This window comes from Perognathus longimembris, chromosome 8 (genome assembly GCF_023159225.1).
Source record: "Perognathus longimembris pacificus isolate PPM17 chromosome 8, ASM2315922v1, whole genome shotgun sequence".
Lineage (NCBI taxonomy): Eukaryota > Metazoa > Chordata > Mammalia > Rodentia > Heteromyidae > Perognathus > Perognathus longimembris.
Genome location: NC_063168.1, coordinates 10,974,285 through 10,998,942, shown reverse-complemented (window position 1 = coordinate 10,998,942; position 24,658 = coordinate 10,974,285). Strand labels below are relative to the sequence as shown.

At 37.2% G+C, this 24,658-nt stretch overlaps 1 protein-coding gene across 4 annotated transcripts in view; it reads left to right on the top strand.

Annotated features, from left to right (window-relative positions):
- Septin10 (septin 10) overlaps window positions 1–24,658 on the top strand; it is a 49,296-nt gene that overhangs the window by 6,317 nt on the left and 18,321 nt on the right. For 2 of the 4 annotated variants that reach the window (XM_048352508.1, XM_048352506.1), the window contains exons 2-8: window positions 12,016–12,078; window positions 13,585–13,702; window positions 13,996–14,191; window positions 16,718–16,904; window positions 21,006–21,167; window positions 22,790–22,886; window positions 23,985–24,153. In XM_048352508.1, the coding sequence (XP_048208465.1) occupies window positions 12,016–12,078; window positions 13,585–13,702; window positions 13,996–14,191; window positions 16,718–16,904; window positions 21,006–21,167; window positions 22,790–22,886; window positions 23,985–24,153 (992 nt within the window). Of the gene's footprint in view, window positions 1–12,015; window positions 12,079–13,482; window positions 13,500–13,584; window positions 13,703–13,995; window positions 14,192–16,717; window positions 16,905–21,005; window positions 21,168–22,789; window positions 22,887–23,984; window positions 24,154–24,658 lie in introns of those variants that run through there. The other 2 variants (XM_048352509.1, XM_048352510.1) reach the window with 2 other exon arrangements.

The following is a 24,658-nucleotide window of genomic DNA, read 5'->3' as shown; positions in this document are numbered from 1 at the left end:
TTGATACATTGTATATTGTATATATGTCTACCTGACCTAGAGAAGAGATAGAAAAACAGGACGTAAGATATCACAAGAAATGTACACACTGCCCTACTATGTAACTGTACCCTTTTTGCACAACACCTTGTCAAAAAATTTGTGTTCAATTAATAAACAGATAAATTTAATAAAAAAATAATATTAAGACTAAGTTCTCTTTACTTCATAGGTAAAGGCATTTGTGAACCTACTCAGAACCTTGAGTGTTTATAATATGGTTCCTAAGGAATCTATTCAAACTCTAGAAGCTTACTGAAATGAACTTTTAGAAAATACAGTTTATGTACAGTTATGTTTCATACTAGCTTTAAATGAGGAGAAGCTTTTTACAGCAGTTCAATATGGAGGTCAAGATGGCTATAGATGAGCACAGAGGAATTGGTTGGATATTTTGGACAAGAAGATTCATTGTCTCAGACTAACCCATATACTCAGCTTTACAATAAATAAGCCTTTCAGTTGTATTTATCAATCTTGAAAAATACAGCTTTAAAAATGTAAAAACAGGCTTTAAAAAAATGAAAGGAAACATTTAATTATTTTCTGTCTTTTAACCCCCAATGAGCGTCCTGCTAACAGCATTTTTTCTTTTTTTTGGATGAGAGTCAATTATGTCAAGTTCAGTTGTTTGGTTCTTGAACTTCCTTGCCCCCAAGTCCTTACACATAGATTTTTTTTTTTTAATCTTATAGTTCTCCAGCATTTCTATCTGTTGCTGCTCTAAGCAGCTAAATCTAACAGTTTCAAAGACATACATTTATACTGATGTCATGTTACATTTCTTCATTGTGTGAGTCACTGAGATCTTTCTAGGAACTCTTTGTTTGGTAGAAGATGGGCTACTTCTGATGTAATACTATTCTGTTGTATACAAAAGAATTATAATTTAGCACTACCACATTGTCCAGAGAGTCAGAAGAATATAACCACTCCATTATAATTTGAACAGTAGTAGAAAATACTTGTTTTATTTTGTATTTGCATACCTCTTTTATTGTTGCTTACAATATGAAACAGTATCTTAATCATTTCAATTATTCTCACATACTCTCATTACTCTTTGTTAGCCACTGCTTTTCAGAGTATTTATTACTTATATTTTAGTGAGAACATTTTGTTAAATTTTAATATAATTTATATACAGCAAAGTTTGTAGGTTTGAGTTGTTTTGTTTGTGATGCTGGGGATTGAGTTTAAGGCCTTACACAAGTTAGGTAAGCACTACTATCTTCAGTTCAGAATTGTACAAAATGTGGTGAATACCTACAGCTATATAGTCACAATTTCCATCACCTCCGTCTTGTGCCCTCTTCCCACCCCAGTAGCTACTGATCAGTTTTCTGTACCTGTGGTTTTGCTTCCTATAGTGTCATGTATGAGATTTTGAGCCTTTGAGATAGTTTCTTTGCTAAATATGAAGCTTTTGAGATATGTGAATGTTGTACATTCCTCTCTGTTGTTGAGTAGTAGTCTGTATGAATGTTCTTGTACCACAACTCAGTTTGCTCATTCTTTTATTTACCATTTAATATTTGGGCAGTTTCTGGTTTTTGGCAATGATGGAAAAAGGAACATTATACTTATGGGCTTTTATGTGAATATATTTTCATTTTTCTTTGATCAATAGGAGAAGACTCTCTAAGTGGTATGCTAAATGTACTTAATAACAAGCTGCCAAACTATTTTCCAAAATGTTTGTATTGCTTTGCATTCTGAATGAGAGTTTAGATTGTTCTGCATCCTTGCCTGTACTGGATACTGTCAGCTTATTTTTTTTCAAGCCATTTTCATAGATGTGTAGTGATATCTCATTATGTTCTTAGTTTGTATTTCCTAATGATTTGGCATTGTTGAATATCTTGCATATTTTAATTTTTTATCTTTGTTAAAGTGTCTATTCAAATTTTTAACCCATTTTATATTGTTATTGTTATTATACAAATTTATATTATAGTTCTACAAGTATACATGATATGTAATATATATAATATAATATATGTCAAATATAATATATTACATATAATATATTTAACATATTTATATATATATATTTAACATATATTATATGTATCTTGAGGACACACCCTTTATGACCTAACCAGTGAGCCCCAAGTCTCAGGTTTTCTTACTTCCCAGTAGCACCAAATTGAAGAGTAAGTCTTTGGAAGGACATTCTAGATCCAAATTATAGCAACTCTTTTTTTTTTTTTTTTTTTTTTTGGCCAGTCCTGGGCCTTGGACTCAGGGCCTGAGCACTGTTCCTGGCTTCTTTTTGCTCAAGGCTAGCACTCTGCCACTTGAGCCACAGCGCCACTCCTGGCCTTTTCTATATATGTGGTACTGAGGAATTGAACCCAGGGCTTCATGTAGACGAGGCAAGCACTCTACCACTAGGCCACATTCCCAGCCCTCTAGCAACTCTTAAACACAGTGAAAAAATGAAATTACATTTTCCTTTACCCTATCATTCTGCTAGATAAGGATTGACATTTTCTTTAAAGTTACTATACTACTAAATATAGTAGTTTATAGTTACTATACTATTTAAAATTCTCAACTTTTGGGAAAATCTGAAGGAGTTGGTCTCTGTTAAACTGTGCAGATCCTCTATCCAATGGGTAAGCAGAAGTTGCACTTTCTCCCTTTCCTAGGAAATAGTCATTTGGCTGCTGGGACCCCACAAATTCCTAGATTTCTTTCATCTCTTTGGCTATTCCTTCTCCTCTTGGAGTGGTGTTTTCCAGTTCATTTAAATGTTAACGAGATTTTTTCCCTCTCATTTGTGTAGGTCTCTGGGGCTTGAATTTAGGAGCCTGGTGCTGTCCCTGAGCTTTTGTGCCCAAGGTAGCTAACTGGGGATTAGAGTCTCATGGTCTTTCCAGTTTTGGCTGACTTTGAACATGATCCAGGTGATCCTTGGGTAGCTAGGATTATAGGCATGAGCCCTGGATGTTTGGCGTATCTCTCTCTCTCCCTCTCCCTCTCCCTCTCCCTCCTTCTCCTGTACAAGTTCTGGGGCTTGAACTCAAGGGCTGAGTTCTGTCCTTAATCATTTCCCCCTCAAGACTAACACTGTATCATTTCACCTAGCTTCATTTGAGGCGTGTGCACATGCCCTAGTCCTGGAGATTGAACACAGGGCCTCTTCCTGAGCTTTTTTACTCAACACTAGTGCTCTACCACTTGAACCACAGCTCTACTTCTGTTGTTTTGGTTTGGAGATAAGAATCTCACAGTGTTTCTTGGTCTTGCTGGCTTTGAACTGCTGTCCTCAGATCTCAGCCTTCTGAGAAGCCCTGGCACCCAGCCCTTCTCTGGTTTCTTTATACTGTCAGTCCTTGGGTGATTGCTTCTCATCGTCCAGTACAGGCCTTATATTAGTGACTTCAAGATGTCTACCATCAGTCAGGATACTTATAGAAGTATCTTTTTCTTTTTCGTGCCAGCTTTATTAGGGCTTGAGCTCAGGGCCTTGGGATTACCCCATTGGGTTTTTAGCTCAAGGCTGGCACTCTACAACTTGAGCTATACATCTACTTCTGGCTTTTTAAGGATCTCGCAGATCTTTCTGTTGTCTTTAACTGTGATCCTCAGATCTCAGGCTCCTGAGTAGCTGAGATTACAGGCATAAGCCACTGATGCCCCGCACTTCTTATCTTGACTTTATCCAACTATTTAGTACCTTCACTCTGTTATCTAGTAGACATCTTCACCATAACATGTTCCAAATGAGCTCCTAATCGTCTCCAGTTCTCCTCCCCTCTGGTCTCTCCAGTCACAGTGAATAGAAGCTCTGTCTTCCTCATTAGAACAGAAATATTGGAATTATTTCCCTACTTCCTTTCACATATCACATTGGGCTTTTAACAAACCCAGTTTGTTCTACCTTTAAAGTTAGATCCAGTTCTTGGTCAGGTCTTAATTTTCTTTGCTAATGTGCTGCCATGATCTCTTTCCTAAATTATTACAGTAGCCTCTTAACTGAGCTTGTTTCTGCTTGCCATTTTTCAGTATGCTTTCAACTTAGTAGCTGAGGTGAACCTTGTATAACAGAGTTCATGCCCCCTTGTGCTAAGAACCTTTCTAAGCTCTGTCCTTAAAATAAGCTACAAGAACCCTTTCTGATCTGGTACTTCTTCCTCCCTGACTGGCTCTTTTGCCGCCTTCTGTTCCCTGTTCCCTCTAAGCTGGCTACCCTGGTCCTTGTCCTTTACCTTTCACTCACCAGGCATACTCCTGCCTCTAGATCACTGCCATTGCTCATTCCTTCTGCTGGGCTATCCCCCTTCTAAGTATCTCCTTCTGCTCTTTCATCAATCTGTTCCTTTCATCAATCCCTTTAGATCTTTGTCAAACTGACACCATTCTAGTTAGGGTTTCCCTAACTACCTGTCCTCTTGCCCAAGCCACCTCTCTACTTCCTTTCTCCTTTCTGTGCCTTTACTTTTCTTTCTTGTGTTTGCCCTCTCTACCATAGCATATGTTTTACTTCATTTTTTTACCTGTCTTCCTTAAGTGGAATAAAAGCTCTGTAAGTCACAGTGTTATTTCTTCTTTCCAGTTATGTGTCCTCACTGCTTAGGACAGTTAAACACATAGACACTCAGTATATTTCTGTTGAATAAGTGTGTCTTGTAGTATTTAGGGGAGGACCTGTAAGCATTTTTACTGGGTTAATTTATTTATTTGATAATTTCATACTTGTGAAATTATTAATGTGATATTAATAGATATGAAAAATAAAAGAAAACTTCTAGATTCTGCATATGCTTTATCAGTGCATAAAATGTTACTTGTAACTATAATCTTATATTCTTTTTTTGACACAATGTCACAATGTAACTATTTTCCTTAAATGATCTTATTTTAATCTTTCTAATAATATGACCCTTTGTCAATATTTCAGTATAGACTTCATGTACATACTTTTTCCTGTATTTTTCTGACTTATGAAAGAAGGATAATACTTCATAAATGTCAGCTTAATATTAGAAGTACAGTATGGTTGTACAGTTTCATTCATCCACTGCAGGTTTGGGGACATGTTCCCCCTCTACCACCTATAAGGACAGACATATGCTGATTCATCCTCTAGTTTCTTTCCACTTTACATTAATATTTATCTAGTGACATTAGTTTAAGACACATGGGTGTGCTTGTGTAGTCTCTGAAATAGATGATATCCACAGCCTCCTGTACCTTTTGTAGTCATATCTCTTCTGCTGTTCTTGTTTTTTTTGTTTTTGTCATTTGTGGGTCTACTGTTCTTATAATACAGACGTTCCTTAGCATTGAAGCTTTCCAACCATACCAGTTGTGCTTGTGTCTTTTTTACATGCTAACTCCTTTACCTTCCTTTCTTTATTTGTAAGAAAATTTCCAATTCTACAAGTATCCACTCAGCCTTTTCTTCTCTCTGGCTGGACAGAGGCCATTGTATCCTATGTGGCTTGTCCATATTTTTAGTTATATGCATGTTTCCTACGCGTACTAAAGTTCTAGTTGTAAGACTGTTGACTTATTTAGCTTTGACCCATATATTGCCTAGGGTCTGTTTCTCTGTTCCTGAACTATAAAGCCTTTTAGCAAATATTGTATTCATTTGGGGAGTAAATGAAATTGGGTATTGACATACTTCCCATTGATTATCTTCCCCACAAATATTCCTGTCTTTTAAAAGTAAATTTTATTGGGGTTGGGAATATGGCCTAGTGGCAAGAGAGCCTGCCTCGTATACATGAAGCCCTGGGTTCAATTCCCCAGTACCACATATATGGAAAATGGCCAGAAGTGGCGCTGTGGCTCAAGTGGCAGAGTGCTAGCCTTGAGCAAAAGGGACCGTGCTCAGGCCCTGAGTCCAAGGCCCAGGACTGGCAAAAAAAAAAAAAAAAAAGTAAAGTTTATTGAGAAATTGTTTCTTCTGCCTTCCTTTTTTTCCTAGTCCTGTGTACTTTTTCTGAGGCCAGTAAATAACTTCTCAAATTTGATTGGCTTTTCTATCATCTTGCTTTGCCTAGATATGCTTTCTCCTGGGAATTCAAGCCATCTTATTGCCTTTAAAGTAGCCTTGAAATTTAATTTCATATCAATGAGATACAATTTTATTGCTTCTTTCTTAAATCCTCCCTGCCTGTCCTTGCAAGTTTCTGTGACTTTTCTTCATTCTTCGCTATGTCACATACTTTTCATTATATTTCTCTCATAGTCATAAAATCTGAGTTGACAGGGACTAGAGACCATCACTTACTGGGTTCAGGGTACATCTTTCCAGCTTACTTCCCCTTGATCCTCTGTAAAGCTCAGAATTTCTTTCCACATTCTAAGGTTTACAAAATGCATCTACGTTTTCTCCAACTTTGATCTTGTGTGCTATATATGTTTTTAAATGTTTCGGTAATTCTATGAATCAAGGAAACTTGACTTTTGCCTGATATTGTTAGCCTGTTGTACCATTAGAAGATCATGGGCTAGCAAAGTGTATATGAAAGGAACTTCCCTAAGGAAAAATCAAGATGATGTTGACACAGTGAAGGGATAATACTGAGAATTAGAACTGTCTAACAAGAGGGAGTAGGCTGCCAGTGGAACACTAGGTTTAGGCCTTGGAAGGTTAAACAGTGGCATAATCACACCAGAGGGGCATGCTTCCTGCTCATCTGGTAGGGAGGCAAAGTTTCTGGACAAAAACGTAAGTGCAAGAATTGGGTGGGAAAAAGGGGTTCACTGCTCTCAGATATACAAATGAGGTTAGGAGGAACCAGAGGCAATACACAAGCAATAGACTAAGCAAATTAGAGTGTCACACCACTTAGAGCCCATTTAGAAGATATTCGGTTAGATACCTTGGTAAGAGCCCAGCATTCGATGAACTGAGTGAGATAGGAAAACATTCCATGCTCTGTGTCACTTCCTGACATAACTTACAACCTGCTCACATCTGAGCAGATATGCTTCCTGAGACTGAGATAGGTCCACACCTGATTCTCTGAGGTTGTGTATCTTTACTAGTCGACCAACTAAAGAGCTTTCATGACAAACTGAAGATTTTCTAGCAGGAAAGTGGCTTTCTGTTTGTACTTAATATAATCATAGCATGTAATTAGATTGTAGGAATTGTGGTTTAGTAGACCATTGGGTTGGAAAGTAAAATTTACTTAGAAAAAAATAAGAGGTTTTGTACTCATTCAACATTAAACTTTGGCAAATACAAACCTAAGTTAAGCCTGGTGCTAGATGCTGGCGGCCAACACCTGTAATCTTTGAGGCTCAGGAAGCTAAGATCTGAGGATCTCAGTCTGAAGTCAGCCCAGGCCAGAAAGTCTATGAGATTATTAGTGCCAATTAACCACCAAAAAATTGGAACTAGATAAGTCACTTACACAGCAAATTACCAGCCTGGAATGAAAATGCCAGGCACTGAATCTAAGCCCTGCTACTGGCAGAAAAGAAAAGAAAAAAAGCTAGGTCAAATTTCTGTTTAAGATCATACTAAGTATCTGTGTTTATTCACTTACTGTGATTTTGAATATTTGTCTAAAACCCACTTGAAATCCCAATGCATAGATGAGGAAGAGTAAATGAATCCTAGTAGAAGAAATGCAAATAATTTAAATATTTTCTACTGGTACTACTTGGCTAGTCAAATTTCTAAGCCAAGTTTTACTTTAGAACATTTGGAATTAACAAGTGTTGAATGAATTCCTCAAATGACATACTGAGTGGATGCTGGTAGCTCTGGTCTGTAATCCTAGCTGCTCAGAAGGCTGAGATCGGAGGATCATGGTTCAAAACTAGCTGGGGCAGGAAAGTCTGTGAGACTCTTATCTCCAATTAATCACCAGAAAACTGGAAGTAAAGCTGTGGCTCAAAGTGGTCCTTCGCTAGTCCTGAGCGAAGAAGAGCTCAGGGATAGTGCCCAGGCCTTGGGTTCAAGCCCCACAACCAGCAAAAAAATAAAAAAAAGAAATATTGCAAGTGGAATTCCATCTGATTTATCATTGACAATGAAAGACCATAGCAGATGATAATGCTGGACCTTGGGGGTTCAGAAGTAACTAAGACATGACCCTTCACGTTACAATTGTGTCTCAGAGAAATAGCAACTTCTAACAGGCAGTTACAATGTTGTTCTAAAGCACAAAGAAAGGTAAGACCTCACAACCTGTACTTGATTATATAGTTAGTTGTATAGACAGAGTTTTATATATGTATATGTGTCATATGCATAAAGATTTTGTATTAAAATGGATACATTATGAACTTCTAGCAAAATCAAACACACAGTTTTGTAAAACTATTGACAAATTACAGAAAGAAGTGCTAGAACATTTGAGATCGTTTGAGGTAGTTGGAGCAAGAGCTATCTTCTTTGAAATCTCAGTTTGGGGGAGATAGACAATGTGACAGAAGCATATGCTTTGTCCTGAAGCCCTCAGAAGAAATGGCTTTTTCCTGTTAGCCAACCATGAGTAAACATTTGATTCTTTCTTAGCAGGACTCCGGATTAACAATTTTCCTTCTACTGAGAAATATTCCTGTCTTATGGCCTGTCTTTGGGTAGGATAGTAAACCTCCGTGGACAGAATCCTCAACTGTATAAATAACGAACTGAATCCACATTTTGTTGAAAGTTTAATGATTAATGGATATAAAAATCTATCTTTTTTTCTCAGCAAAAATTACTTTCCAACCTAACTGTCTACTAATCAATGCCAATGGTTGCATTAAGTACAAACAGAAAGCTACTTTCCTGCCAGCAATTTTGCATAGTTTGTCACAAAAGCTCTATAATTGACAAGTGAACATATACAGCCTCAGAGAATCAGATGTGGGCCTGTCTGGCACAGGAGGTCCTGTGCTCAGGTGTGAGCAGGTAGTCATGAAGTGACACTGAGTATGAAATGCTCTCCCATCTCATCCAGTTTCTCTAACGCAGGCTTCTGACCAAAGTTTCTAACCAAACACAGTTCTTCTATGGCACTGAAAGGGCTCTAAGTGGACACTGATTTTCTGGTGCTCATGTGTCACCTGTGGTTCCTCCTAACCTCATTAATACCTGAGTCCAATCAACTCCTGTCTTGTAGTTTGCACAAGAAATTCTGTCTCCTTTTTAGTATTCAAAGATTTTCTTTTTTAAAATTTTAATTGAGTGCTTTACCACTTTCCCAACTCAGTTCAACAGCATTGTCTACCTGGCCTTCCATGATCTTCTCTGTCTCCCCAAATGTCTGTGACCACCAGGTGTTTTGAGTGTGTGTGTGTGTGTGTGTGTGTGTGTGTGTGTGTGTGTGTGTCTTCTTTTCTTTCCTGCATAGTAGAATTAGGTCCATGACCTACTTTTAAGCACCACACAAAGACTTTTCAGAATGGTAGGGAGTATAGGATGAAGTATATGCATAGTTAAAAAATAGATCTATTAGTACATGCTTTATATCAGTACATATTTTTCAGATTATGAAAACATCTAATATTTTGTGTTCATCACAAGTTTGTGTTGTATTCTTTTATTTAGGGACAGTTTGCAACTGGCAAGTGTTATTTTGTGTTGAAAGAATGTATTCTGCTAGCCACCAAGGGTTTGAAAACTCTTGCTTGTGTAGTGTTTAGTTTCCAGATTGGCCCTGAAAAGTTTATTTTATCAGAATGTAGCAGAAGATTGTTATAGTATTTTATAAACTTTAGTGGTGAAATTGTGATGTATACACTTTTTTGTGGGTGAACAGAGGGATAATGTGACAGGACAGCAGTAGCCTCCCGTTAATCACACACGTGGGCAAAGCTATTTGTTGCAGTACAGTTCTTTGTAATTATAGGTGAGGGGACTGTCTCGGCAAAAGCATTTATGTGTATTGCAGTGTACAGAATTGAACATTGTACCCAAGAAAGAATGGGACAGATGCACAGTTAGGAAATCTACTCTGGAAAATACCCTGCAGAAAAATTGACTATTGATATTCTGTATGTGAAGGAACTGGTACTCACATTTGTACAGTCTTTGTGGAGGGATACATAAGAGGCTGGTGGTCTCCCAGGAAGAGACTCATATGGTAGATAATCAAGAATGCAAGGGAACTGACTGTCCTGTGACCTCAATGATACTGCTTGCATTTTGAAACTGTATCAATATTAATATTGCTTTTTTTTTGTGGTGGTGAGGATTGAATGTAGGGCCTTGCTCATGGCAGGCAAGTGTTACACAACTGAGCTATGCCTCCAAGTTTCTTAATATTTTTAAGCCAGGCACCAGTGGCACATACTTGTAATCCTAGCTATTCAGGAGGCTGAAATCTGAGAATCATGGTTCAAAGCCAGCCCAGGCAGGAAAGTACATTAGACTCTTATCTCCAATTAACTACAAAAAAGCTGGAAGTAGAAATATGGCTCAAGTGGCGTAGTGCTAGTCTTCAGCCAAAAAGCTCAGGAACAGTGCCTAAGCTCTGAGTTCCAGCCCAGGACCAACACCAAAATATAAGAGTATTACATTTCCTTAGTATCTACTGCTGGGCTCAAAAATAGGGTAACAGTGCTTTGATATTAGCTTCATGTGAACCTTACTTTGCTCCTATCCTGCAGTGACTATGGATTTGGTTTACAAATTGGGACAGTAGAAAGAACTCTGCAGTCAGATCAGACCTCTGTCTATGCCCTATAAGCTTGTGGGATTAATCAGCCTTTCTGATTCCTACTCTTCCCTAGACTATGAGAATGAAACTTTGCAGAACTCCGATGTGTTGTAAGGATTAAATAAGAAAATGTACCTAAACAAGTTAGCACAGTGGTGGACAAATTATAGGACTTCCATAAATAATATTTCTATTTTAATTGGGTAATTAAGGAACTTGACTTACCAAATGTTAAAATCCCTACTTTCCCAGCTATACCTCAGTTGGAGCAATCATAACATTTCTATTTTCTCTGGCATACTACAGGGGAACAGATTTTTGAGTGCTACTTTGGCTCTTGGAGTATTTTTTTTTTTGGCCAGTCCTGGGCCTTGGACTCAGGGCCTGAGCACTGTCCCTGGCTTCTTCCCGCTCATGGCTAGCACTCTGCCACTTGAGCCACAGCGCCGCTTCTGGCCGTTTTCTGTATATGTGGTGCTGGGGAATCGAACCTAGGGCCTCGTGTATCTGAGGCAGGCACTCTTGCCACTAGGCTATATTATCCCCAGCCCTCTTGGAGTATTTTTAAAAGTGAAATAGCTTATTCTCAACCCCCCTGCCCCGCCCTTTAATACTATACTATACTTCCTTAAGATTTTTTTTTGTAAATTCTTTTGATTTGTTTAATCTCAGTGCTCAGTGTAACAATGATCAATTATATAACTTCTTTATCAACAATTAATATAATCATAGAAATCAGTAACTATTTTCCAGTGATTTTTTAAAAGTATTTTTTAGAATTATCTTTAAGTAGTTGTACAAAGGAGTTCCCATTCAACAAAGCAGTTTATGAATGTAATGCATTTTGATCACTGTCACCCTTTTCATCATCCTCTCCCATCCTTCCCAACCTTGCCCCCTTCTATGAAGTTTTTCTTTGTTTGTTTTGTTTTTGTCAGTCCTGGGGCTTAAACTCAGGGCCTGGGCACTGTCCCCGAGCTTCTTGTGCTTGAGGGTAGCAATCTACCACTTGAACCACAGTACCACTTCTAGCTTTTTAAACAGACTTTCCTGCCCAGGCTGGCTTCGAATTACAATCCTTAGATCTCAGCCTCCTGAATTGCCTTTCTGCTTTAAAATAGGAGTTCCTGGTTTCTTAATTTGCATGTTTGTATATTGAATATTAATATATTAACTAATATATAATACAAAAAGAAAACACAATTTTCCGTGAGTATACAGTGTTAACTACAAGTCAGAAGTTAGTGATAATGTTAATACTGGAACCGACGCTTAATATTATTATAGTAGTTAGACAAGACTTAACGGAGTGTCATATCTGCTTAAATTTTTTTTCTTCCTCCTCTTTCAGTTTCATATAATGCCCAAAACAGCTTGCATATCCCCACAACTGTCCGACTGTGATACACAAAGCGTGAGTTTGCTTTTTTAATTTACATAATTTATTACTTTTATCTTTAAGTAATTGTACAAAGGGGATATGAGTTTGCTTTTGAAAAGCTGGTATATTGTCCTCTAGTTAAGTGCTTCTGTGATTTCAAAATAACTATTTGGAGAACCTACAGATTTTTGTGGCAGAGACTTGGTGCATAGTTATCTTGAATGTGAACTAACTTTATTGTTGATTCAAGCATGAAATATCCATAATGTTCTTATGACCATACCTTATTTGATGTTGAGTAAATCTTTTTCTATCTTTTAATTTGTTAATTGTTTTTTGGGGCTTTGTGTTTGGCATAAAGCAAATTAAAACGGAAGAGTGCTTCAACAGCATTCCTAGAAAGAGTGGTACAGCTTTTTTTTTTTTTTGAGACATGGTGTTGATTTGTAGTGCAGGCTGGCCTTGAACTTCCAACTCTTCAGCCTCTGCAAGTGTGGCACTTCATCTTTGTGCTGTACCTGGCACTAGCATTGCACTTGCAGGGCACATTGCACAGAGCGGAACTCCTGTGAATGGCAGAGTGCTGGGTGCCCCTCAGGACCTTGCCAGATACCTTCCTGCTAGGAGATTAGAACTCAAGCCCTTTTAATTGAGACTTCAGCTTCAAGCTCTGCCCAGCTCCCAGGATATTGCTCTTGACCTTTTGCCCATGGACCTTTTGCTGGGATTTTTGTACTCTTTCTATAGGTAGGTAGTTTCACTCTGTTTGTGGGGAGTGTATTTGTAGAGTTTGGCTTCCTTTCATTCTAGAATTCGTCTCAGTTTCCCTGCTTCAGTCCTCAAATAGTTTATTAACCCAGTAAGACTGTTCCTTCCTGATCTCCATCTACTCTGTGTCCTTGTGACTGGAGTTTCCCACAGGGAAATGAATGTACATCTATGAAATAGGTTGCCTTGTCTTGAAGTTTGTTTTGTTTTCTCCTCAGTGTCTTCATGCCTTTTCCGGTATTCCAGTGACTTGAAACTTGAAAGCATTGCTTATAATTGTCATAGCAGGGCTGTAGAATTGATACGTTATTCTACCATGACTAGAAGCTGGAACTGCAGTACCTCTTTTCCCTTGACATTTAAGCATACAATTCTCCTTGTTATTAAAAACTAGTCTATAACATATTTAATGACATTCTAAAAATTCTTTGTGAATGAATCTGCCATATGTTACATGGATTATCTTCCTGGTTTTAGAAAGATATCCTGGTTTTAATGTTATAAATAATAATTTTATAAATTGTACTATACTCTTCCTATACGAAAGGAATAAGAAATGTATAGTTTGAAGGTCTGCACCTATGTGAAGGTGTGGAACCTCAATTTTTTTTTTTTTTTTTACAAATTAATATGATCACTTGTATCTTAGGTGAGGTGTAAACATCATAACATTTTTTGTCCCTTAGGTAAATTGTATTTATCCACTCAAGTGTTCCCATATTTTATTTTGGCCAAAATTCTGTTGTTACTATTTTCTTTGTTTTCCTTCAGAAAAAAGAAAATATCCGTTCCTTGACTATATGTGGACATGTTGGTTTTGAGAGTTTGCCCGACCAGCTGGTCGACAGATCCATTCAGCAAGGCTTCTGTTTCAATATTCTCTGTGTGGGTAAGTAGCACTAACTCTTCTTCTGAGTTCTTTCGTGTTTTGTGCTTACATCAGTTAGCAGTTTGAAGTCATGATCCCAGAGATTTTCTCAATAGCTTAAATCCTTACTAATTTTGTTTTTCTATCTTTGAACATGTTAATATTTCAGTGCTTCTGTAGGAGTTCTGGGAATCTTAGAATATATACTAATTTCTCTACCCTGATAATGACTTAGGATCCTTGAAACAACTCTAGGAATTCACAGTTATATTTCTCTCAGCCATCCTCTACACCTGTTCTTTTATATCTTTCAGGAGAGACTGGAATTGGAAAATCGACACTGATTAACACATTGTTTAATACCTGTTTTGAAGAACATGAATCCTCACATTTTTGCCCAAATGTTAGACTTAAAGCCCAAACATATGAACTCCGGGAAAGTAATGTTCGGTTAAAATTGACTGTTGTGAATACAGTAGGATTTGGTGACCAAATTAATAAAGAAGAGAGGTATGTGTTTTCTCCTTGTAGTAAAACAAGTTTTCTTATTTCAGAATCAAGACAATTTCCTTCTTGCACTTGGAGCTATGATTTGATTTTCCTCTCTGGTAATCCAGAGAGGAAATCCTTTCCATCTCCCAAACACATTATGGCTCAGTCAGTAGTCAATAGTTGGCTGCTGGTTCCATTGCTTTGAGTCTGAAGGAGGGTAGAGCATCATCATGACAGAGAGGGTATTATAGAGCAGGACTGCTCACCTCCTGGTAGTGAAGAGGGAGAGAGAAGGGAAAAGCAAGTAATTTTTTTTCTTATTAACAAATTGATGGCTTCCTTTTTCTGTTCTGTTGTCTTATTTCTTTATAATAATTTTAATTTTTAGATAGGCCTTCCATTACTGAGGAAAACAAAATGCAATCTGTATAAGGAGATTATATATAATGGCCAAGTATTAGGTGCATGATTACTATTATTTTTAAGTGGTTGTACAATGAAGTTGCTATTTAACAAAGCTGTTTATGAATGCAGTATATCTTGATCAGTGCCATTCCTTTCAAAATTCTTACCCATCACATCCCTACCTTTCCCCTTACTCTTCTTAATTTTGTAGGATATATATTGGATTCTTGTCTGCATTTTCTCCCTCTTCATTTGTTTACTGCTTTCCTTTTAAACTCACCTTGTCTCTTTCTTCTGAGTAACTGCTTCCTAATTCTTTATTTTGCTAAACTTTGATTTTGGCTTTCTAAGGAATTATACTATTTGAGATCTCTCTTGAATCTATAATATTTCAGTTAATACATTTGAATACACTTGCATACCACCCAATGGTATTTACTTATGAGTTTCTAAGCTAAATCTAGCTTCCACATACAAGGGAAAACATGAATCCTTTGTTTCTCTAGGCCTAAGTTACTCCACTTAACTTATTTTTTTCCAAGTCTTTCCATTTCTTTACAAATGGTACAATATCATTCTTCTTACTGGATGAGTAAAATTCTATTGAGTAAAAATGCTGCCTTTTCTTGATCCATTTATCCATTAAGGGGCATCTGAGCTGATTCCAAGCCTTGGTTATGGTGAATGACTTTACTATATGTTGGTGGCTTTACTATATCCTGGTCTTAATCTTTTGGGTAAATTTCCAGGAGTGGAGTTGCTGAATCATACTGTAGGTTTATGTTTACTTTTTTGAAGAACCTCCATACTGCCTTCCAGAGTGGTTAAACAAGTTTACATTTTCACCAACAGCCAAAAAGATAGGCTGGAAGAAAGACAGCCTCTTCAACAAATGGTGCTGACAGAACTGGATGTCCACATGCAGAAAACTGAAACTAGATCTTTATATAGCACCTGTACTAGCATCAATTCAAAATTGATGAAAGACCTGAATGTAAGACCTGAAATCATGAAACTAATACAAGAAAGAGTAAGGGAAACATTAGGGCTCCTGGGCACTGGTAGAAACTTTATAAGTAAAGATCCAGAAACACAGCAAGTCAAAGAAAGACTTGATAAATGGGATTGTACTGTATCACATTAAAAAGTTTCTGAATGGCAAAGGACACAGCCAAGAAGCTAAAAAGACAGCCTACAGAATGGTGGAAGATTTTTTTCCAGATAGACATCAGACAGTGGTCTTGTATCCAGAATTTACAGAGAACTTAAAATATTACCCCCCCAAAAAAAAACGCAATAACTCAATTAATAAATGGGCTAATGAACTAAAGAGAGTCTTCTCCGAAGTAAAAATGGCCAGTAGACACATGAAGAAATGCTCAACATCTCTGGCCGTGAAGAAAATGCAAATCAAAGCAACACTGAGCTTTCACTTTACCCCAGTTAGTATGACCATTATCAAGAAAAGAAACAACAGATGCTGGCTAAGATGTGGCCAAAGGGAACCCTAATGTATTGTTGGTGAATGTTCTATTTGTTTGTTTTTCAAAATTCTAACATAGCTGGTTACACTATCAAGCAGTATAGGAAAGTTTATGATAGGGAAATTTTAGTTTACATTTTATGTCATTATTGTCTGTATTTTTTTCCTATAACAATTATCAATTTAAATCAATAGAAACTATAAATTTTAGTATTTTCCCTTTTGAATTGACTACTCTGTGATACAAGTTAAAGCACAGCCTTTCAAGTACTATTCTTAAATATAAGACATGAATCATGTAGACCTTCTTGACCAAACTTTTTTAAGTTCTTTTTTTATTTCCCTCCCTCCTTTCCTCCTTCCCTCTCTCCCTTCTTTTCTTCCTTCCTAAGCTTTATTGATGGGGAAAATTAATGTACAATAAATTAAGCACAAAGGCCAAATACACCTTGCTTCAAATGTTATTCATAATTATAAGAAGAATACCATCTTAGAGAAAATTAATGTTTAAATGAAAGTATTTTTAAATGAACTTGAACACAGGGCCAATATTCTTAGCCTGTCAAGTACATTTCATTGTATTATGGACCAAGATCTATCTTCTTACGATAACATGGCTATGTTATGTTACATACTTACATAATTGTATTTTTCAGCTACCAACCAATAATTGACTACATAGATGCTCAGTTTGAGGCCTATCTCCAAGAAGAACTGAAGATCAAGCGTTCTCTCTTCAGCTACCATGATTCTCGCATCCATGTGTGTCTTTACTTCATTGCTCCCACAGGCCACTCTCTGAGGACACTCGACCTCTTGACCATGAAGAGCCTAGACAGCAAGGTGGATTTGGGAAGGAGCCAACTTAATCAGCTTTACTATGTTTTTGAGCTATTAAACTGTATCTGTGTTAGATATGTGTATAATCGTGTTTGTTCTTTCCATCTTTAAAACATTTGATAAGTTTATCTTGTTTTCTAGGGAAGCTCAGTTTGGAAGATAAGATACAAAGACAGAACATTACATTTTTAGTTTCTTTTTTAAGTGATTCAGTTGCATGTGAACATGAGCATTCTCTTTAATATGGAATTCCATTCACCCTGCTTTTACATTCTGACACTATTCAGTGAGAGGAATAACTTCATTGACAGAGATCAGTGTTAATGTGTTATCACAGATTACAGCAAGATATGTTTTAATTTAGACAATATAAAATGCATTTTTAAATTTATTTTATTTTATTTTTACAAGGGCTTGGGACCAAATTCAAGAGTCTTGCATTTGCTAGGCAAGAGCACTTCTGCTCAGCTAAACCCACAACCCCATTTTTAATTTTTGAGGCTATAAGATACGTGTAAATATAGGGACTTACAAAGCCAGGCATTTTCATAGCTTACTCTGTTCATGTAGCATTTCATATGTTAAAGAAACATAGAACTAAGAGTTTAACTTTTTGTTAGCTGGAAAGTAACAGTGCAATGTGTATAAAGATTATATAATTTGGTGTCAGTAGGGGCTAATTTCAAATACTGGCTTTGTTATTAGCTGTTTAATCTTGGACATGTGCCTTTAGCCATCTGAGCCTCAGTTTCATTTCCTCAATATGTGAACTAGGGAGAAGACCTACATTAAGGTACAAATGTGAAAATTAATTATATTAATTAATTAATTAATTATATTAATTTAAGTAGAGGATTTAATGAATAGTTAATCCCAGTAAGAATTAGCTATTACATTACTTTGAGAGATTAAGTGAGGTAATGGTATATAAATCTTATCTTATGCATGTGATATGCAGAATTTATAGGCTTGCATTCCTCTTTTCCTTCTTCAACAGCTAGAATGTAGTTGTATGTCATAGAACAGGTGTTTGTTTTAGTAGTGTATAAATATGAATTATGTAATTTTTTCCAGCTTTGATAGTTTAAAGGTATTCTTTTTTTATTGATAAAGTGTAAACCACTTTGTGTTATTATCTATGAGAAGATTGTGTCAGAGTTAATTGGGGGCCTACCAGGCTCAATATGCTATCATATTATAAAATAGGTAGTAGAAGCCCAGATACAGTGACCATTGCCGATAATCCCAGCTACATGGGAAGTGGTACAAGAGGATCATTTGAGACTAGGAATTCGAAGCCAGCCTAGGCAACTAAACAAGATCCTGTCTCAATAAAAAGTCCTGAGAATACTCATATTTCATCTGAGAAAAGTAAAAACAATAATGTTGGTACTGGGCTAGAGCACAAGCCTGGCTTGCTCAAATCCTTGGGTTTGATACCTTGCACTGAAAAAAAACTAAAATAAAAAAATGCCAGACACGGCTCAAGTGGTAGAACACCAACCATGAGCCAGCAAGCTGAGCGAGGGCTCCAGGGCCTTAGTTCAAGCCACAGTATCAGCATAAAATAAAATGAAGAGAGAGGTTAGATAACTAATGCCCTATTTATTCAACTTCAACCCTACCGAGGTTCCAGTGTTTGGGTTGTTTTTTTTTTTAATATAAAATGGTGATAGTGAGATCACCCTTAAGATTGAGTCTTCTATGAAGACTACCCAAGACAAATTAAAAGACATTTAGCTCAATGCATTCACATAGAAACACATTAACTTATAATCCCATTACTTTAAAATTGTTTTTTTTTCTAATTAATAAATGCCATCTTAAAATATTCAGCTTGGATGTTGGAGGTACTGGCTAACCCAGCCACTGTTAGCCTTCGACAATGTTTGTTTGCCAAAAACATTTTATACTTATATATTCCCTTAGTGGCTTTTCAGGATTAAACAGAGGAAATAATGAGCACTTGTTGAACAGTCCAACTCACTGACCCCTACAAGAACTAGCCCTAGGTGCATATTATACACAGAGACTTATAATATTAACTTTTGAACAGTATCATTTCATTCAAACCAAGTTGAAATTCTTGTAACAGTTAAGGTTATTGGCATTACATAGTAATTTTTCTTCTGTCTTACACATTAACAAATTCTAAATTTTGAACACCCTTTTAATAAAATATTCTGCCTTTAGTTGTTATACAAACCAGTCAAAGAGTGCTGTAACAGCCTTCTTACAAGTTTATAGGGATAACTGAAACTTGCTTCATTTACTTGATTTAGCACCTAATACAAATAGGTAGCACAGTATTTTTGTAGGAATAGCTGTTCACCACAAGCCACCAGGCAGGCCTAGGGAATCCTAGTTTATATAAGAACACTACATAAAAATAGGAGGTAACAAGTGCTGGCTTTTCTCAGTTCACCCAAGACTCCTCTGGTAATTGACAGGGAAAGTTATTTGGCCTTATTTAAATGGTGACAAGTGGCCATCCTTGATAATACCTTATTTTCCCCCTTTTGAAAAACATGTAATCATTGGTGTTTGGCATTTAATCTGCCTGCAGTTTATTGTGTATACAACTGTAGGTGGGTGTCATTTATTGAATGCATGTAGAATATTGAAATCAAGACTTAGCATCAGAATTTTTAATGTATATTTATAACTACTGTGAACCATGTTGAACGTTTTCTGCCAGCTAACTTCTTAGATAGTTGGAGAAACATTTGTCTTCTTTGGGCCCTATAAAAGACTAATCAATCCAAATATACCCACTTAATCAATATGAAATTAGAGAAGACAAAATTAAAGCTGGAAATTGTAATAAAAATAGAGTAAAATCAGGGTTTGTGGAAACATCAGTCTTGTGTGAGTACATTAGTTTCTTACAGGACCAGATTTACAAGTCATGCACATGACCCACATCTCTTCTTCTCTGGCAGTGATAGGACTTGAATAATGCTGAGGAATTGTTCCTTTATGTCATAAAGACTTCTATTGGCACTGTTTTCTTCCTGGGCCACCTAGGCAGGAGTCTAATGACAAAAGATACTGTGGGGAGGTAGAGGCAGGGCTTAAATGAGAGGTAGAAAGAGATGTCACCTATTTGTCTTCCCAAGGAATCAATCATCTAACTACTTGCTGCTTAGATTACTAAGAAAATTAAGCAGATGATTTTGGCTTACTGTTAATGACATTTTACTTATTTTGTGTGAAGTAGAATTAATTAGAAAATGAGATAAAAGCCTACATCAAATGAAGATTCATTTTAGATGACCTCTGCTTTTTAAAAATTACTGTAAAGCCAGCATCTCTAGGAATTATTGTGCAAGGGGTGTGTGTGTGTGCATGCACGCATGTGCTTGCGTGTGATTATCTTCATCAGAAGTCTGTACACTTTTTCTGTAAAGGTCCAGATAGAAGTTTAGGTTACAAAGCCATATGTGTGTGTGTGTGTGTGTGTGTGTGTGTGTGTGTGTGTGTGTCTGTTTGTATAAAATCAGATGTAGAGCTTGAAGTCTGGGCCTGGACACTGTCTCTGAGCACTTCAGCTCAAGGTGTTTGTGTGTGTGTGTGTGTGTGTGTGTGTGTGTGTGTGTGTGTGTGTGTGTGTGTGTGTGTGTGTAAAATTAGATGTAGAGCTTGAAGTCTGGGCCTGGACACTGTCTCTGAGCACTTCAGCTCTACTACTTGAGCCACAGCACCACTTCCAGTTTTCTGGTGGTTAATTGGAGATAAAAGTCTCTTGGACCTTCCTACCCAGGCTGGCTTTGAACCCTGATCCTCAGATCTCAGCCTCCTGAGTAGCTAGGACTACAGGCATGAGCCACTAACTCCTGGCCGTGTGTGTGTGTGTGTTTACAAATTACTTACTTTAGATGTTTAAATGAGGAAGCAACCTAAATGAATGAACTTAATTTTTTCAGCAAATATTTATTTATAAAAGCAGACAGTAAGCTGGACCACAGTTCGCTAATCTTTGATAAAGGATAAGGAAATGTATTATTGGAGATTTACTATGGTTTTAGGGTAAGGACCAATTTATTGTAGGACTAAAAATCAGATCTTCAATGATAAGATAGTGATTTCCTTTCTTCTTAATAGGTGAACATTATTCCACTGATTGCCAAAGCAGATACAATTTCTAAAACTGAATTACAGAAGTTTAAGGTCAAGCTCATGAGTGAACTGGTGTGCAATGGCGTCCAAATATACCAGTTCCCAACGGATGATGAGACCACTGCTAAGATCAATGCTTCAATGAATGTGAGCTCCCCATTGAACATAAGTCTGCTCCACTGGTAAAATTATCCTAAGATCCAATTAGCATTGGTGCCACAGTATACTTTCTTATCTGAGGTTCTGCTTCTTGAGGTTTGAGTTACCAGTAGCCAACTGTAGACTGAGAATACTAAATGAGAAAAACAAACAGTAATTCATAACTTTAAAATTGTATGTCATTCTGAAAAGCATGACAAACTCTGATCACATAGGCATTGTGTCAGCTGACATCACAAGAAAGGTGAGTATAGTATACTAAGACTATATAGCCTCTCAGAGTGCTTTGAAATCTTTAAGGAGGTCCCTCCCAGCTAATACTGACATCTCAAATGTACTATGAATTTATTATATGTAAGTCCTTCAAACTATCACAGTTTTTAAATGTCTGATTGTATTTTGAAAAATTACGGATTTGAGACTCCAAACAGACTTAACCACATGTGGGACTTAAATTAGACTAGTATCTGTCTTATGGCTTGTTGTTAGGCTTAAATGATATACCCATAGTTAGGTGCCTAGCAGTACATTCCATAACTGGATATTTCATATCTCAGTTGTAATCAAAACCTAAATTAAATGTTTAAAAATAAAATAATATAAATGAAGTGATCTTGATTCTGAAGTATTGAATTATCTTTATTTTTTTTGTGGTTGTATTCTCCAGGAAATTTTTTCTAGAAAGGCACAACTAAGAAACCAAGTTAATTACTAAATATTTGTGCTTTTACACCAGACTTTTCCCCTACATCAACAAAGTTGAGATAGATTAATCTAAGCCCAAATTAAGCTGTGTTTGGTCCACACCCAAACGCATTTCCTAGCCCATTCATTATACTTGATTTCTTTTTTTCTTTTTTCTTTTGGCAGTCCTGGGGCTTGAACTCAGGACCTGAGCACTGTCCCTGGCTTCTTTTTGCTCAAGGCTAGCACTCTACCACTTGAGCCACCGTGCCACTTCTGGCTTTTTCTGTTTATGTGGTGTTGAGGAATCGAACCCAGGGCTTCATGCATGTTAGGCAAGCACTCTACTGCTAAGCCACATTCCCATCCCTTTTTACATTTGATTTCATCTGACTAAAACCCATCCTTTCTAATTGTGAATTATATTTTCATACTCCCAGTAATCTCTTGTCTGTCTTAAATTGTATAGCATGTGCTTTACCAACATCAACTTGGAACTACACATATTATTTTATACTGCTATGTACTTTTTGTATTCTTTTACATGAGGACCGTACATACTTTAAATGCAGATATGTATACTATATACTCATGTAATTTCTTCAGCTTTATCTTTATCTTTTATGATAGAGATAATATTGATGAAAATGATCCATACCCTAGAATACTCCTTTTTGAATTCCCAGTAACATAATGCCTTGCAGTGGGAGATGTTCAATAGATATAATTGTCTTTATAGGACCCATGAAATGACTCTTGTAAAATAAGTAGTACATACCCAAAGCCAAGTTTTAAACATGGAGGCATGGAAGTCCGTTTGTTTTTAGTAGATTGTTATTTAATGAGTTCTCTTTTATAATTTTTGAACTAATCTATTATTACACTGACATGAGAAAATGAAATACATATTTTGGTTCTTTTTTCAGGGACATATGCCATTTGCTGTCGTAGGAAGTATGGATGAAGTCAAAGTTGGAAATAAGATGGTTAGAGCTCGCCAGTACCCTTGGGGTATTGTACAAGGTAAATGAGAGGAGTGATGACTTTTGTTGCGGTTGGTTTTTGAGACAGAGTCTTTGCAGTGTACCCATCGTATCCCCCTGTGTGCTATGCTAGGATTGCAAATGTGTGCCACCATGGCCAGCTGAGGCGCACACGCACACCGGGCTTGGGGATTGCACTCAGGGCCTGAGCCCTGTCCCTGAGCTTTTCACTCAAGGCTAGCACGCCACCACCTGAGCCACAGCACCACTTCTGCCTTTTGTTTTTAGTGGTTTATTGGAAATAAGAGTCTTGTGGGCTTTCCTCCCCAGGCTGGCTTTAAACTTCAGTCCTCAGATCTCAGCCTTCTGAGAGCTAGGATTACAGTTGTGAGCCACCTGCACTCAGCTTCACTTTTTAAAAAGGCAAAATATTGAGGGAACTTTTAACAACTTTTTTGCACTTATAATATAGAGTAAGAGCTAAGCGTAGTGTCCCAGCTATTCTGGAAGTTGAGGCGGTGTTGGCAACAGAATAATTCTTGACTCGTATAAACAAACGAGTATGCATGAGTATAAAATAGGTAAATGCACAGGGTAACATGCACTTATTTGTAGTCTTCTGATAATCATAAGAACCATGTAAGTGTAATCAGTAATTTTTAATATTTAATATGGGTTTATAAATGCTATATTACAGAAAAATGGTATGATTATTATAGCCTACACAGATAGTATTCTTAAATTTGCACTTTGTTTCTTTGAAGGGAATTAATGTGATATGCTTTTATTATAAAGACTATGTGAAATTGTCCCCAGTATGATTTTGTAAACGACTCACAAAATATTAATGAAGTAACTCAAACATGTGGAACATAATAAAAGATACTTCTTTGCCCTTTCCCATTATCCCCTGGCTACCAAATTTAAAGTAAATCCCCACTCTATTAATTTAACATTTCCTATAATACATTGTAGAATGTAAGAGTTTCTTCCAATTTTTCCTGTCTGATATAATAGTAGCTGTTGGTATGATTGAGCGTTTTGCAGTGTATTAATTTCATTTATCTGTTTGTTTGACTTACATTGTGTGCCAAAAGTTAGAAACTAGCATTGATCTTTTCTTACTTTTTCTGACTAGTGGAAAATGAAAACCACTGCGACTTTGTAAAGCTGCGGGAAATGCTCATATGTACAAACATGGAAGATCTGCGGGAACAAACTCACGCTAGACACTATGAGCTGTACAGGCGTTGCAAACTGGAGGAGATGGGTTTTAATGATATGGGCCCAGAAAACAGGCCTCTCAGGTAAGGGGAATGAGGATGTTAGAGGACTCCACCTCTTCTTCCTCCCTCTCCCCCTCCCTCCTTCCCTCCCTCCTTCCCTCCCTCCATCCCTCCCTCCCTCCCTCCCTCCCTCCCTTCCTCCCTCCCTTCCTTCCTTCCTTCCTTCCTCTCTCCCTCCCTCAGGTAAGGGGAATAAGGAGATTAGAGGACTCCACCTCTTCTTCCTCCCTCTCCCCCTCCCTCTCTCCCTCTCTCCCTCCTTCCCTCCCTTCCTCCCTCCTTCCCTCCCTCCCTCCCTCCCTCCCTCCCTCCCTCCCTCCCTTCCTTCCTTCCTTCCTTCCTTCCTTTCTATCTCTTTCTTTTTCTTTCATCCTTCTCTTCTTCCTCCTCCTCCTCTTCCTCCTTTTCTTCTTTCTCTTCTTCTTTCTTCCTATGCTGGTACTGGATCTTGAATTCAAGGCCTGAGTTCTGTTCCTTAGCTTTTTTGTTCAAGGCTAGCACTCTACCACTTGACCTATAGCTCCAC